At 43.0% G+C, this 15,562-nt stretch overlaps 1 protein-coding gene across 1 annotated transcript in view; it reads right to left on the bottom strand.

Annotated features, from left to right (window-relative positions):
* Positions 1–15,562, bottom strand: part of rims2a (regulating synaptic membrane exocytosis 2a) — a 147,983-nt gene that overhangs the window by 33,735 nt on the left and 98,686 nt on the right. The window contains 6 exon segments of the mRNA XM_085178578.1: positions 2,123–2,155; positions 8,929–8,961; positions 9,277–9,383; positions 10,733–10,918; positions 13,333–13,449; positions 14,189–14,254. Of these exon segments, the coding sequence (XP_085034704.1) occupies positions 2,123–2,155; positions 8,929–8,961; positions 9,277–9,383; positions 10,733–10,918; positions 13,333–13,449; positions 14,189–14,254 (542 nt within the window).

The raw sequence follows: 15,562 nt of genomic DNA, 5'->3' as shown, positions 1-15,562 counted from the left end.
GTCAGTCACTAATATTCAAATATTTTTATCTGACCTCAGTAAAACACATTTGAATGCTAAGCTAAATTACTCCAGTACTACTACAGCACTAACTGTAACAATACTAGTGACGCATTTTACAAAAAAAACTCTAGATGAATGGAAATGATTAAACAACAAATTGAAATCCCTAAACGATCACATTAATTGGCCGAAGCATCCCTCTCGATTAAAACCGACAGGCATTTTAGTCCTTTTTTAATTGCATAAAATCATCCGGTTTACCCATTTTATCACCTCCCAATTTCAGTTTAAGCTCTGCAACTGTGATTCTTACATTCGCAACCATGCACAGGCCTCTGTGGAAGTACAAATACCAATAAGAATAGGAACTGTGTACATTTTACAAACCTAAAAATGACAAAAAAAAGCTACAAACAGTTTCTACAGTGACTGTTTCTTTTCTGCAAAAATGTTCACCACATGGTGACTTTCCTGCTTTTTCCTGCATTTCCATTTTCCTGCTTACTCTTTGTCTCTACTTTTGTGTCATATGACCGCAGTGACAGAGTGAAGATGAATGCACACGTACAGGCGCCATGCTCACGTGCCTTCATGTACACACACACGCGCACACAAAGAGAAACAAAAAAGCAAAGAAAAAGAGTAAAATAAAGGAATACAAGTTCAGAGCAAATGAATGACTGCATGAGTGAAGCGAAAGGAGTTAACGCAGTTAGTAAACTACATGTGATTTCGCATCTCTCCAGGAGTATTTTGTTAACTAATAGTATTTCATTAAACTTTGTTAAATGATTGTAACTGAGCTGCTTTTGAAATTCCAGTGCAGTCAGAAAGTCGTTTTTTGTGATCGCTTCGTTTCAGTGGTCGTGGTAAATATGAGGTTAAAATTGAACAACTTTGAGTTCAGTAATGTAGGAGTTCATGTTCTTTTATACCAACACGTTCTCATCCCAACTTGTAACATAGAAACGCATGTGACAAATCGCCAGTATGTTACGCGTTTGGAGGCATGAGAGCCGTTTGGAATGAATCTATACATGTAAATGTGTTTTACGTTCTGATCATGAATCACTTTGGAAAACACTATCTGATTGTGTTAAGGTTATGGTTATGGTTAGGGTGTAACACGGCTGGAGCGTGTGTTACCGCCGCGAGTGGCACTCTATTGGGTTCAATTGAGAATCCGGAGCATCTCATAAGGACGTGGGTACCTTTCGTTACTATGAGATGCCTCGGGACATGACAAATCGTCTGTATGTTACGCGTTGGCAATGACAATGCTCTGTTTATCCAATTTTTATTGGACAGACAAGATTGGACAGTTCATCACAATAAATTCTGTTAGATCCTAGAAGACTGATGGCTTTTTCATGCTTGAAGCTGGAGAAACGAGGCAGTTAGCTTAGCTTATCATAAAAACATTTAACCTCGTGTGGTCTAGACATAAAAAGCTGAACGACCAGGACCCCAGAGGCTAGCTGCTTAACAGGTTGTACCTTTTGTTTTGGACTGCAAAGAGAGCACATTTTAAGTGACTCGGTGACTGTGCATGAATGTGTGCGGCCATCATTGTTTCATTTCAAAACAAATCTGTGGAACAAGATCATGAAAACCATACTCACTAAAGTGAGTAAAATTTTTGACTGCACTGCATTAGCAGCGTTTAAGAACTCTAAGTCATTCAAAACCACATGAATCAACAAATTTCACTTGAAATAGGCCAAAAAGAAATCAATTTAGGGAAAAAGTAGCAAATCTATGTCCACAAAGAGAGTAATCAAAAGAATAAATCTGCTGACATACGCGCACAGTGTCTCACGTGCTGCAAAGAAACCACACTGGTGTGATCGTGATCATGCTTTAGTGAATGATAAGCCCACACAGTCTGTCTGCAGAAAAAATAAAGCAGCAGAAATGGTATGGAAGCCAGAAGCATAATCTACACAACAACTTGGAGTCAAGCCAAACGGAAAAATAAAAGACGACTGAGATGAGGGGAGGCGGGTTTGAGGAGGGGGGGGGCAAGCCAGGAAGACGTACAGAGAGAATCACAGCAGAGGAAGGAGAAGAGGGAGCTGAGACAGAAAAGAAGGAAGGTGCAGAAGAAGAAGGGACAGACCTGAGTTCGTCCAACTTGGTGAGTCCGTGTCTTCTGGGATCACATCACACAATGGACAGACACAGACAGAGGAGAGGAAGATGGATGTGAGAGGATGCACGAAGGGTAAGGGGGAGGGTGAAGGAGGAGAGGAAGGATGGCTGGGAGGGCGACGCCATCACCAAAGGTCTCGGGTTTGGAGGGTCAGAGTAGACAGGAAGGAGTCGGAGGGGAGGGAGGGGGACACGACACAACAATACAACACGACAATGACAAAAACAACAAGCACAGAACACACAAACAAAATCATAGAGTACACCAAGAACACACAAACTCCACCATGGGCACAGTGAGAAGTCAAAATAGAGCAAAAAGGGTGCGAGGCCGGGGGAGGCTGAGGTAGAGAGGCCAAGAGTTTAGTTATTAGAAGTCAGAGAGAGAGGGAAGGGGAAAGGTTCTGTGCTTTAAAGGGGAAAAAAGGAGCTGAAACAGGAACGAGATGTTAATGTACCAAACCAGATAGAAACTTGAGACCTCTCTGCAGGCAGGTGAGGAAAGGAGGAAGAGGAGGAGAGAGGGGAGGGGGTGGAGGTATATAAGGAGAAGTGGATGTCACTTGAACCTGCATGGGGCAACTGTGGGGAGACAGCCTGGAAAAGTAACATGAACGGAAAAAGAAAAGGAAAAAAAAGAAAAACTGAAAGCACAGAGCAGCGAGCACACAAAAGAGAGACGGCTACCTCGCACAGTTTCACCAAGGGAAACGTTCAAACTGACAAAAAATAGAGACATCACCTGGGTAGAGTGCGAGAGGTTTAAATACACGCAAGTACACGCTTAGGCGCGCGCACACACACACACACATACACGAGCATCAGCCACAAGATCTCTCTGAAAAGTCACACAATACCAACATCCGACTGCCTGCTGCCAGGCATCTCTGTTGATTCTGATAGATTCACATTGTATTCATACGCATATTTCACTTGGCTCTGTATTATTCATGTTCTTCCTTTCTTCCGCTCGGGCCCCCAAAATATTCTGTTTAACTCCAGAGATGAAGTGTGCTTCCGTTTCCTCTGCGGCTACCAAGACACTTTCACACATGTTTTGATCTCGCGTCGAGACAGCTGCTCATTGACTGACCCGACCTCAGTTCACAGGTTTAACATCGGGGTCCGGTTTGTTACCAACCTTCTCTCTTAGAGTCATGCTGACCCCTTTTTTTCTCCTGTCCTGCTCTCCAGCTCTCCCATCTGATCTCTATCCCAAGGCTGAACCTGACAAATCAACAGTAACGACCAGGAGAGCCTTCATTGTCCTACCCTTCCACCTACCCCACCTTCCCACACACACACATACACACAGAGAATTTGCATTTAGCTCAATTAGCACTCACTTAGCTTGAATAATGAGGTGTCACATGAATTAAAAGACAATGTGAGGCATCTGCCTAGCTAGCTTTCATGAAAGTAATAGCAGTGTGGTTTAGCTTTGTTAGTCATTCCAGGAAACACACAGAGAATATGCAGAGTTGGAGAGAAATGAGAAATGGATGGAGTGAGAAAGTGAGAGAGACTGACTGAAGACCAGGCTAGCTGTGGGTTCATCACAGATTGGCCTGTGGGAAGCAGAGGTTTTCAAGACATGCCTCTCTGCATCCTGCAGACGCACTGAGAGAGCTACTGGGTTTTTAGCTCAGAACAGCAGATGTTTTATGTTTTATTTTAAAGCCACAATCCTAAATCTGGTTCTGTTGTCAAAACGTATCAGCAAGCGGCAGAGCAAGCTAACATAAATGAGGCTTAACTTAAAGGAAGGTGAAGGCGTGTCACCATGGAAACATTTCCATCCATCCATCCATGGGCAACAAGCATAAGGTGTCATTTAAATAACGCTGTTATTTGTACAGTGCTGACAAAAAAATCAGTAAAGAAATTAATATAAGGGGTAAGAAATCTATAAAATGTGTTACTATTTTTTAAGGCGCTAGAGAAAAAAACCCCAAAACAACAATCTTTTGTGGGGTTTTTTTCATAGTTTAAAAATGTCAACTCCAAGATGCACTGCAATACCACACCAAGCAAGAAGAGACTGAAAAATAGAAGGATACCATCCAGAGGCTGATGGTGTGTGTGTGTGTCTACACACACACAACACACACACACACACACACATATATATATATATATATATATATATGTGTGTGTGTGTGTGTGTGTGTGTGTGTGTGAGGGTAGAATCCAGTTGAAAGAGTCCACACAAGGACAAGTCAGAGGAGCTTGCAAAGAAAAGCGTCTGGACTTCTTTAAGTTGCTTGAAGACGTTTCACCTCTCATCCGAGAAGCTTCTTCAGTTCTAAGGTCAAATGGCGGAAGGACACTCTTTCGAGAATGCCAATGTTCACATTTTGGACAGAGAGGACAGATGGTTTGAAAGAGGAGTGAAAGAAGCCATTTACGTCCACTGTGAGCGACCATCTTTGAACAGAGGCGGTGGTTTACGACACCAACTGTCTGCCATCTATAATCCAGTTTTGAATTCCCTCCCCAGACACCTTAACGCCCACTCACATCCTGGGCCATCTGTCTCAGGAAATCGCATGATAAGGTGGGGCCAGGTTTCACAATGAGCTCACCCGAAACCCTGGCTGATTGGGATCCACACCCATTTTCACACCTTGGCTCAGGTGATTAGAGGATCATCAGGGGGTCCTTTTGTCCATCTTTGGGACTCCCACTAGGTTTAAATCTGGGACTCCCCACCATTTGACCTTAGAACTGAAGAAGCTTCTCGGATGAGAGGTGAAATGTCTTCAAGCAACTTAAAGAAGTCCAGACGCTTTTCTTTGCAAGCTCCTTTGACTACGATGACCTGGATGAGTGAGAACCTTAACAGACACACAAGGACAAAGTCAGCAATTCTTCACAGAAACCATATTCTGTTAGAATACTTTCAGTGAGTCCATGAGCAATAAACAGCTATAGTAGATACTATTAATATGCAATATTTTATTGCTACAAGCTTCGCTAAACTTACAAACTGAAGTAAATACTACAACAAATGGCAAGTAAAGCAATGACTGTTTTTGAGCTGGTTTAGTTTAGCTTTGAAATGTTCCTGAAATATTCAGTCAGTTAAGCTTGATACACAGACCTTTAGACATATTTGTTGAATTTCAAAAGACAAATTTTAAATCTTTTTTTAAAGGCTTGTATGTAGAAATCATCATGCTGTGTACAGGCCTGATCAGACAAGCATGAAGAGGCCTATACGCAACATTGATGCGCTTTTCTCTTTTTGACCGGGTACTTGTCTGGTTAGATACGTTGATTACTGTTCATGTACTCATATGAGAAAGAGTGAAAAAGGCTTGTACCCTATCAGACCGACCGACCTGTGTCAGTGAGTGAAGGGTAAGGTTGTGTCCCACCATCAGACAGAGAGCCATTCAGCCCTCGCTGCTGGTCCTCCCATGTCACCTCTAAAGCAAGACATACACATAGATATACACACACACACTGATTTTGACACCATTAGGAGATCTCCTTTCTGCGCATATTTTTCATTTATTCTTCTCTATAAAATACTTTCTATGTCTTCATCTATTGATACATTGCATAATGAGCATTTTCTGTATTATGCTCTGTACCAATAATAGAAAGCTGCTGCAAGCATAAATTAAAACCAACAAACAGATAAGAAAAAGGCACCTTTACTACTTCAGCACTGAAATCAAGGACAGCTCCTTATCAAACATTATGAACTTTGCTCCATCTGCTGGCCAACAGAGGTAACAGCCTCTCAAATAAAAAAAATAAAAAAACATCATTACACTCTGCAGTACTGCAGCAAAGTGTAATGCACAGGCAGCAGGAAATGCTGTTTATGTGGAACACTATCCTAAAAATGTCTCTATTCACCTTTACTCCATTACGCCATTTTTATTACTGTTTTTGGCAAAAAAAGGACAATTTTCTTTGCACTAAGCACCAGTTATGTTTGTAAGAGACTGCCAGTCTTAATAGAGTGCATGAAAAGACTGTGTGCACAAGAGCGCAATAATCCATGTCTAATTGAAATGATTGGCAATTTCACAATGGAAATGGAGAGCTCTGTCTTTGTGAGGTGGAGCTGAGCAGAATTAATTAGTATTAAAGAAGAGGGCAGATTAGAGCTCTGAGGCCACGCTGGAGGCAGAGAAGGGCAGACCAACCAAACTTCCAATCACAGCACTCTGTATGCATTAACATCAGTTACACTACACACAAGTCTCTAGTTTGATCACGCAAATAAAATCAGAAGGAACGGACCATGCTTTTTGGGTGAGAGATGAAACTTGGGCGAGTAAAACACTTTGGTGCAACTCAGAGCAGCTTGTCATCAAGGACCACAGCTGCTGCTAACTAATGTCACAAAAGGACCAAGAGAGCCCACACAGCAAAATCACACCATCACACTGCTCGGAAGACTTGCCTTTCCTCCCATTTACCGGTGGGCCTTGGGGTTTTTCCTCACTGCCTGCTGCTAGTGGGGAGACAGATGGAGCTTCATGAAATGGTGCAGCACTGAAACTTTACACTGTACGTCACCGTAATATCACAGCTCATTCCACTTGGGCCCAGACGCAGATGCACATATGCCCACACAAGTCTGCACGCACGCACACATACGCACATATACGCACATATACCACAAGATCTGATGTGCACAGCAAGCGTTATTGCATAGAAATGCTGTGAGCTACTGGTTAATTATTCTGCTCAGTGTGTGATTATCAGAAAACATAGTTTTATAATATGCAGTTGTACAGTTATATTGACAACTCAACATACAACCATCTTACCATCCAAAGATACCATTAATTAACCCTGTTTAAAAATACAGTTTCCTTTTAGAGACCTTACATGAATATCCAATGTGCCAGTCAGCGCTATAGCTGTGACAGTGTTGAGTAACAGCACCACACAGTCAAAGGACAGAAGCGTGCCACGTAAACAGATGGGAAGGTAGGAAGTAGAAACCGTGGGGAACTCCAGTTTCTGCCAACACTCTTGCCGCTCATTCAAGCCTGGGTTTGAATGTACTATACAACAGCGTGTACTGTACAGCACTCTCGAGCAAAACGCAAACTCCACACACTTAAAACGCAGAGGCTCACATCCGCCGTGTTTCATTTTTAAAGATCTGCCATGACACAAGAGTAAAAACCCGCTGCGTGTTCTCAGTGATAAACACACCTGAATGATCGTTTTGGGGTTCAGGCGCCCCGGGCTCTTCCCCTGTTGCCACACATAAACAGATACACACATACAGGACAGTTAATGTATCTGCCAACTAGGCTTATATCAATATTCCAGCTTCTCCCTGGAATAATACAATAATATGGATCCAGTGTAGAAAGGTCCACACGCACACAAAAGCACAATCAGATTTGCTCGGCATAAGCCAAGTGTCACACAGCTCTGTGGGAACCGCGGCGCAGGGTCGGATCAATGCTTCCCCTCTGCCCATGCAGTGCCGCTGTCCTATAAGAAATAGACTAAAACACAGAGCAAAAGAAGGAGAGAGTGAGAGAAAGGAGAGAGATGTGAAAAGGCAGAGTGCCTGTCAAAGAAAAAAAGGGGGAAAAAAAACAGGAGTAAGCGAGGTTGGGGGCAGGTATGAAGAGGAAGAACAAATAAAGGTGACACAAAGGAGCAATGGAGAGGTCCAGACACAGAGAGAGCTTTTGAGTGATAAAAAGATGGCAAAGATACAAAATAAGACTGGGACTGAGAGAGAGCGAGAGACAGAGCAAAGGGGAGAGAGCGGGGCTGGCTGGCAGCTGTACAGAAGACAGGGAAAGGCCCTTGTGGACTCTGACAGTGATAAAAGGGTTGTGTGAATACTTTGACACGTTCACCAGAACTGCACGAGCTTCTTCTCTCCAGATTTATCTCAGTCGTTCCCCACAAAGCTTAGAACAACCCTTTTACAGCATCCAATTTAAAGACACATGAAAACAATCATCGCCTTCATCACAGTGCTTCATATCACAGTTCATTACAACAACACGCAACAATTTGCCAGAGGAGTGCTGAGTAACACTAAGGACTTCACATGTCTCTGTACAATGTGAACAAATTCAGGTTTTGCTCTAATAATGTAATTGTGAAGTTTAGCACAGAATAGCATAATATTTGCTTCGGTGACGTATCTGGTTTGCCTCTTACCTGTAATTATTTTTATTTAATTTAATAACTGTACAGTACTCTCTGTTTATAGTAACCATTGTCCTTAATGTAAATATGTAAGAAAAATTGTGTATGTTTCTGTTCCATGTCCCGTGTACTGTTTGTAGTATATTTGTCTTTTTGGCTGCTGTTACAACCAAATTTCCCCTTGTGGGACAATTAAAGGATTATTCTATTCTATTCTATTCTATTCTATTCTATTCTATTCTGTATCTCAGCACTCCAAATGTTTTAAAAATTGAGTTATTTACAGACAGTTAGTAATGATAACTGGTGTGTAACGCAAAGCAAAAGAACAGCAAGGCTACAAATCAACACAACACTGGTACGATCAGTAGGATCAAGGCACCACGATGGCACAGGACATTTTAACTGCACGTTTAGACACAACTGCAACCGGGGGGGGGGGGGGGGGGGGGGGGGGGGGGGGGGGTTGGAGGAGGAGGATTCAGTATGCACAGATCAAGTTTAGCCTCCACTGAACCGAGCTACCCGCCCTGTTGCAGACAGGGTTTTGGCTTTCGGAGGGAGGTGCAGCTCAAGCAGCAATTCCCAGTCCGAAAGACGAAACCCGAACATTCAGGTACAGACCTTCACAAGGCTCTGTTCCTTCGTCTCCATCTTCTGAGAGAGGAATGGAAAAGGAACCGAGCAGAGATGTTAATGGATGGAAGGCCAAAGTGAAAACCCAGAAAGCAATGAAAAATCCTTTTGAGACTTCTACAACTTCTACCGAAGCGTTCCACCGGCTAATAATAATTATCCCTTTGGTCAATGACACCAAAACCAAAAAGCTCTTCTTGTGACCCACACGTTCGGGTCATAAAATAGTAACTTTATCGCTTTAAAATACTGAATATATGAATGCTCAAAATAAATTCAATTAGGTAGACAGTAGCTGTGTAATTTAAATTTAAAAAAGACATCCAGGTGACTTACTTCTGTCTTTGCCTGTGGGTGGAAGCTGTGGGAGTTGCCGACCTCGTCTACTGGACATAGGGGTACTTGTGGGACTGGTCTGGACGGATCCACTATGCGGATGTGCCCTATATGACAAAAAGTAGCAGACATGAGACATAAAGTAGGAGCTCGATGTAGGTGTTGCAAAGAAGAGAAAAGCGTACATTTGATCGGAGACGAGCAACATGAAAAGTAAAACTATGTTCTTTAATGGAGAGCCAGTACGTGATTTAATGTAGTTAGCTGGGGTCGTTCAATTATTTACAATATATGTAAGGTCACATGTAATTTAGTCACTGCCAGACACAGCAGAAATCAATCAGTGATAGAAAACTCGCTGTTGACTTTATCTCCAATATAAAACCAATGCACACATCGGTGATGTTTTGGCACATGGCATGGAAGTGGAGGGCTACATCGACTGTAGGGAGCTGAGCTGCAATAAAAGATGCCAGGAGTGAATCGCATGTAAAGTCGACTCATCAAGCTGCGGGAGAGAAGAAATGCAGAAACAGCAGACCAGTGCGACCATGCGTTCAGACTGTCCCCGCAGGCTTCCAACTCAAAAACAAAAGAAGAAGAGGAAAGAGAACAAAAAAAGTAAAAGCAGAATGCCATCCGAGGACAAACGGCATCAGTTGATGTTAGTAATGAAATCAAAGTAAAATGTCGGCCCACCACTGCTATACTCACTCAAGCGTATGAGCAGTGTGTCCCAAATGAAAATTTTTCTTTTTAATAAAAGGAGTCAGCAAGCTATCTACGGTGTCAGGGTCATCGTGCCCGGGATATGTGTAAAGAAAATACAGCACATCCACTGGTGCTTTTGGAGACAAAACAGAAAGTGGCGTGTGACAGGTGGAGGTCGGTGGAGTGAGGTGAGCTGAGGTGAGGTGAGGCGGGGAAGCGGGGGATTAGGAGGGTGGGAGGTAGGTGAGTGTGATGTGGTATTTTTGGTTTATTCTGGGAGTTAGTCAGGGTCGGGGTGGGTGGGAGCTCATGGGACAGCTTCTGTACGGCTTTAAGCCTGTAAAGGTTTTAGCTGTACAAACATTTAGAAGAGGTAGAGCATCTCTGGAGGCAGAAATATTCTTACAGGTTGATTTAAAGCTCAGTGTGAGAGTACAGCACTTTTAGCTAGGCTGTCTACACGAACCCTAGTTGTAAAACCTCGGTACATGCTGCACATCCCTTGTTAAAAGCAGAATATTAGCCTTGATGTTTCAAATGTGCTTTTCGAGAGTAAGGTTTATTAAGAAAAATAACAAAAAAAACCCCAAACAAATCTTGAAAAACTTATTAATGTTTAAATTTTCTGTTGAAATGATTTCTCCCTCCAGTGAAGCTATGCTTCTGGGAAATGAGTGTACAACTAAAAAGTACTGTCTGCTTCTATGCCACGTTGGCTGGCTCTGATCTCTGATCTGGGTCACACCTCGTCAAGGCAGGTGAGGGGGGGGCGGACCTCCCAGATGGCAGAGAAGGCATGGACCTCATGAGCGAAGAGTCGTGGGGGCGTTCAGTGGAGCGCGAGCGGGACGTGTGGCGCTCTATAGTGGGCCGCTGGTCTGCAGAGCGGGACCTGCTGTGATACTCGTGTCTATCCATGGCTCCGTGGCTCCTACAGAGGTTGTTGAGAGACAGGCAGGCACTCAGTGTGTCTCCAGCAGGGCACGGACAGTAAGGAGGGCAAAGAAATTTTCTGCACCCTCAAAACTCCAAAGGATCATGTGGAATCCTATATTTTTAATTGGTATAATCAATCTACTACCAATAGCATAGATATTTGTCAGAAGCTAATTGGGTGTTATGTCAAGTGTGCCTGATTTGCAGGTAGTGAGCAAAACTACCAAGAGATAAAGACAAAATGAGATGATTCCTAAACTCTTAAAACACACATTATTGTTTATGACTCTCCACATGAGGCTAATTTACTTTATTTAAAGAGCGGACAATATGGACTGTGCTAGGTGGCTCCTGTGTGCTTTGCAGTCCTTGGTGGAACCAGTGACTTAACTGTGAAGTTCTCAGGACGTGTGCAATGAACAAGGACTATGTGCTGTCTCTCTGTAGGTGATAGGTGAGCATTCTGTTTGAGCCACAGTGGGAATGTGAGGGAAAAGTGACTGCACTTGGATTATTTTGTCTGTTATATTCTGCAAAATGTCCAGGCAAAAGAACTTTTGGCACAGTGACAATGAAGGCAGATTCAGATGATCTGAAGAGCTGTAGGGGAAGAAAAACAGGTGAGGTTTCTCAGGTGGGAAAATTACTGACGAGGTACAGAGAGGAAAAAGAAAATTCGTACAGAAATTCATTGATCAAGAAATAAATTGAAAGTGAAAAGGCACCTCAGTCTTGAGAAGCAGAGGGGATTTTAGAGCATGCTGTTTGCTAACCTTTGTATGTATGTTACCAGTTTCGATTCACACACCATGAGTAATAATATTTTATAGTTTTTGTACTTTCATACAGAACAAAATAGTATTGAAATGAACCGCTGCACACACTGTTTGCTAAAATGCAAGAAATGCAAGAAAACAAAATATGTGGGAACGTCTTCAGTCAAACTGGGTTCTAATGATAGCAAATACTTTATAAACAATTTCATTAGATCAGTCCATTTTGTTATTGCCATTTAGTGTCTGTAGTCTTCTCCAGTATGAAATATTGTCCAGTAGAGGAAATGTCCTGATAAAGGCTCATCAGTCAGTGACCTTACACAATCTATACAACAGTCATTTACTCTCATCATCACCGGGTCCCGTTCTCATTACGTGCTACGGCCAAGAATCTTTCAGTGATGTGAGGTTACGTCTGTTCAAGCATCAGATTATGTGTAATTCAGTGCACGCAACTGTAACACACAAACTGCTCTGCTCACTAGATTCTCACAAGAATGTTTGTTTTCTTGGCTCGGGAAAGTTGCTGTATTCATTCCTACATGCTGCATACTGTACAGGCTTTGTCCTGCTTTAAGTGCACTCTGGAGGGTTGCACTTAAACTACAGAACCATGAAAAACCTTTTCTGCAGGCAAATCACCCAAAACTAAAACATCTGGCAAAAGGCTCCAACTCCACTAATGCTCTTTGTTGCTAGACTCTTTTTTTTTCTCATCCAAGTGGCTTTTGTGTCTGTATTGTGCCCTCATTTCTTTTCAGGTCTTACTATGCCTGACTGCAGACAGAAACAAACTATCTATATGAAGAGTGGAGGGGAATCAACTGTAGTCCTCTGTTGGCTACTTTCCTTTCTCTGTCAGTTTAGACAAAAGGAAAGACACAGAGTAATAGATGGACAGCTCTTGTTAATGGGTATCTAGGTTATAGGCTGAGCCTGAAGTCGGGCCAAGCCAGGCCTTAGGGAAACTTTGTGACAGTTTTATAAAGTCAGTCGGGCTCTTGGGCTGAGTTCAGAAGACTCATCAGTTTTTTTTTCCTCCTGGAGAGGAGAGAAGTAGCACAAATGTCACGTTATTCCTGACTGGAAGCCAGATGGCAGCAGGCGAAAGACTGAAGCATGGTGCACCAGTGTGGGTCGGGAATTGATGGGTGTCAGCAGGCCTTTCTATAGGTGCTTGAAACAGCCCAGCAATCCATTCGGACCATATAGAAGAAAGGGCCACTCCATGGATGACTGTAAGTACAGCTGTCAATAGCATGTTAAATTTAAAATAAAATAAAAAAAAGACAACATCAATAATAACAAACACCACTGATCAACATATGGCTGTTTGCATAATGCGCACGGGTACACAATGACATCAACAAAGGAACAGTCAAGTGCGAGCCAGCACTTACACAGCCGACATCAGCAACACAAATAGCTCTGAGCCTCATCGTACAGAGGCAGTTGTGTAACATAACTGTACAGCCACACAACCTCAGAGCCGTGATGACTCCTTAACAAAAACCGATATCAGGGAGGATATCATTTTCCGTCATCACCTGTACGATCACGGTTAAATCAAAGACGGATGAAGAACAACTTCAGGAGACCACAAGACGGCGGGCGCAGCAGCGCGTGTCAGTACCTCTCGTAGTCATAGTCGGAGGAGTAGGCGCCCTCTGAATAGGCACGGGTCATCCTAGTGGAACGCAGTAACCTGACTGCTTCCTCGCGGCAGATCGGATACACACGATGGTTGCGGCTGCCGAGAAAATATCACAGCTGGTCAGCGCTCGATTTTTAAAATTTTGTTTCACCACATGGGGGAGGCAACATGACAAAGAAGCTGGAATTCAGATCTCAAAACTGAATACAAAAGTACACTGATGCGCTGAATGTACCCATACGACTGCAGGGGAAACCACCTCTGCTGGACAAAACTTCACAACCACAAAACACTTATCTGTGTAACAGTATGGCCAACAGACGCTCTTTTAGTAAAAAGACAAGAGACAGACTGAACTTCTCCAAAGCCTGCATTCATGCACATGATTTATTCTAGAAGATTTAAATGCTTATATGATAATGAGATGGTGAGAGAGAGCAATGCTGATACTGGATGAAATGTGTGGCTATTATCCAATCAATACGATCCACCACGGGAAAGTAAACAGTTCTGTATATATTTAATCTTTGGCAGAAGAAATGTATACTGATACACATACACACAAAACACTCATGGCACTGACATTGAACAGGTCAGCTGAAGTGATTTACACCTCAAATCCACAAACCCATGTGGCTTTTTAAAGCATGCCACGGTGTCAGTGCTATATCTTCAACACCCTAATGGAAGCTTTCCTCAAAAAACAACCCAACAAATAAAATATATTAAAATGAAATAGGCTTGTGGGTTGGTGCATGGTTGGGGAGGGGGTTTGGCTGGCTGGTAACTAAAGTAGCAAAGGTGGGGCTTCATGCAAGCTCTGGTAAAAGTCTACCTGGGGTCCTTCTGAGGGTCATCAATAGGCTGAGTATGTCTGGTTCGAGGTAGGGTGAGAAAATGGCTGCAACCACATGGAAGGAGGAGAGAAGACAGAGATGGATCTGAGATGTTGAAGAGACAGAAGAGAAGGAGGAAAGGAGAGAAAGACAGCAGATCGGAGACAAAGATCATACAGGCGGACAGCCGGAAGGGGAGGGAAACCGGGGGGGGGGGGGGGGTGTAAAAGAGAGAAAGCTCACAGGAGAGAGGTTAATGTACACGATTCAGGGTGGAAAAACTGGTGAGGAAGATGAGAGGTGAGAGAAAGCCCAGAAATCGCACGGCGAGGAGACTTCCTCGGCTCTAGTGCACAGACAGATAAAAATGGTACACAGAAGACGCCGGAAGAGAAAAGCACAGCCCAAACCCCTAAACTGGTCCCCTCTGCTCGACCATTAAACTACTTTAGACCGTTTAATAACTACAGATTTTTCTTTACATACATCATTTCCCATGAAAGTCAGAAAACATTAAGTGTTAAGAAAATAAACCAGCAAGGCTCACAGAAAGCCATTTTTTACAATATTATAGGATACCTGGGAGAATGCCAAATTCTCTGTGACATTTTCAACTGTTTTCAATAAATAACTGCAAGCTGTTAATTGAAGCAGCTGAAATACACTCAACAGAGCACCGTCCCAGACAATTTAGATAAGTGCATTTTCTGCATCTGACACTGATTTAGCTCCAGCTTCAGAAGTATCAAATAAAGTTAATTGGAAAGGGGGCAGGGTGGGCTGGGGTGGGAATAGCTCCGACCAGGCGGTGCCAAGGCCGCAATTGGACTCTTGGAGCAATATTTTCCAAAGCTCACAGAAAATAAGTGCTGATGGAGGATAACTGACCACTTCCCCTTGACCACCTCTTCCATAAAGATAGTGAAATACAGTACATGCAAATCCTGTATAATGTGCTCAGCACTGGCAACATTTCTTTGGCTCCCAGTGTTTCCTGCAGAATTTCAGTCTCTCGATTCAAACTTGTGCACTTGTCTTTCAGGAGTGTGCCAATGCTATTTTTAACTCTAAGAATGATGATTTTAATCGGGTATTTCCTGCGCTCGTTATTTCTCACTTTCTTATTTGGAAATAAGGAGTAGATGAAGATTGAGGACACAAGTAGGGGAGAATCCACACTACTGTGTCAGGAGGACCCTGAATGAAAAAACAACACAAAAAACCCCCACTACATCACATTAAAGATGAAAGCGCGGACAAAGAAGAAGAGTTTAAGGCAAAAGGCGTTGTGCTGTGGTGTATGCATACATAAACAGCTCACTGTGTACTTACTCATCTTGCGCTGGTCAGCATTTACACATTCATGCTTAAAT

Source organism: Neolamprologus multifasciatus, chromosome 11, assembly GCF_963576455.1.
Source record: "Neolamprologus multifasciatus chromosome 11, fNeoMul1.2, whole genome shotgun sequence".
Classification (NCBI taxonomy): Eukaryota; Metazoa; Chordata; class Actinopteri; order Cichliformes; family Cichlidae; genus Neolamprologus; species Neolamprologus multifasciatus.
The sequence above is the reverse complement of the archived record's forward strand: the minus strand, read 5'-3'. Positions and strand labels throughout refer to the sequence as shown.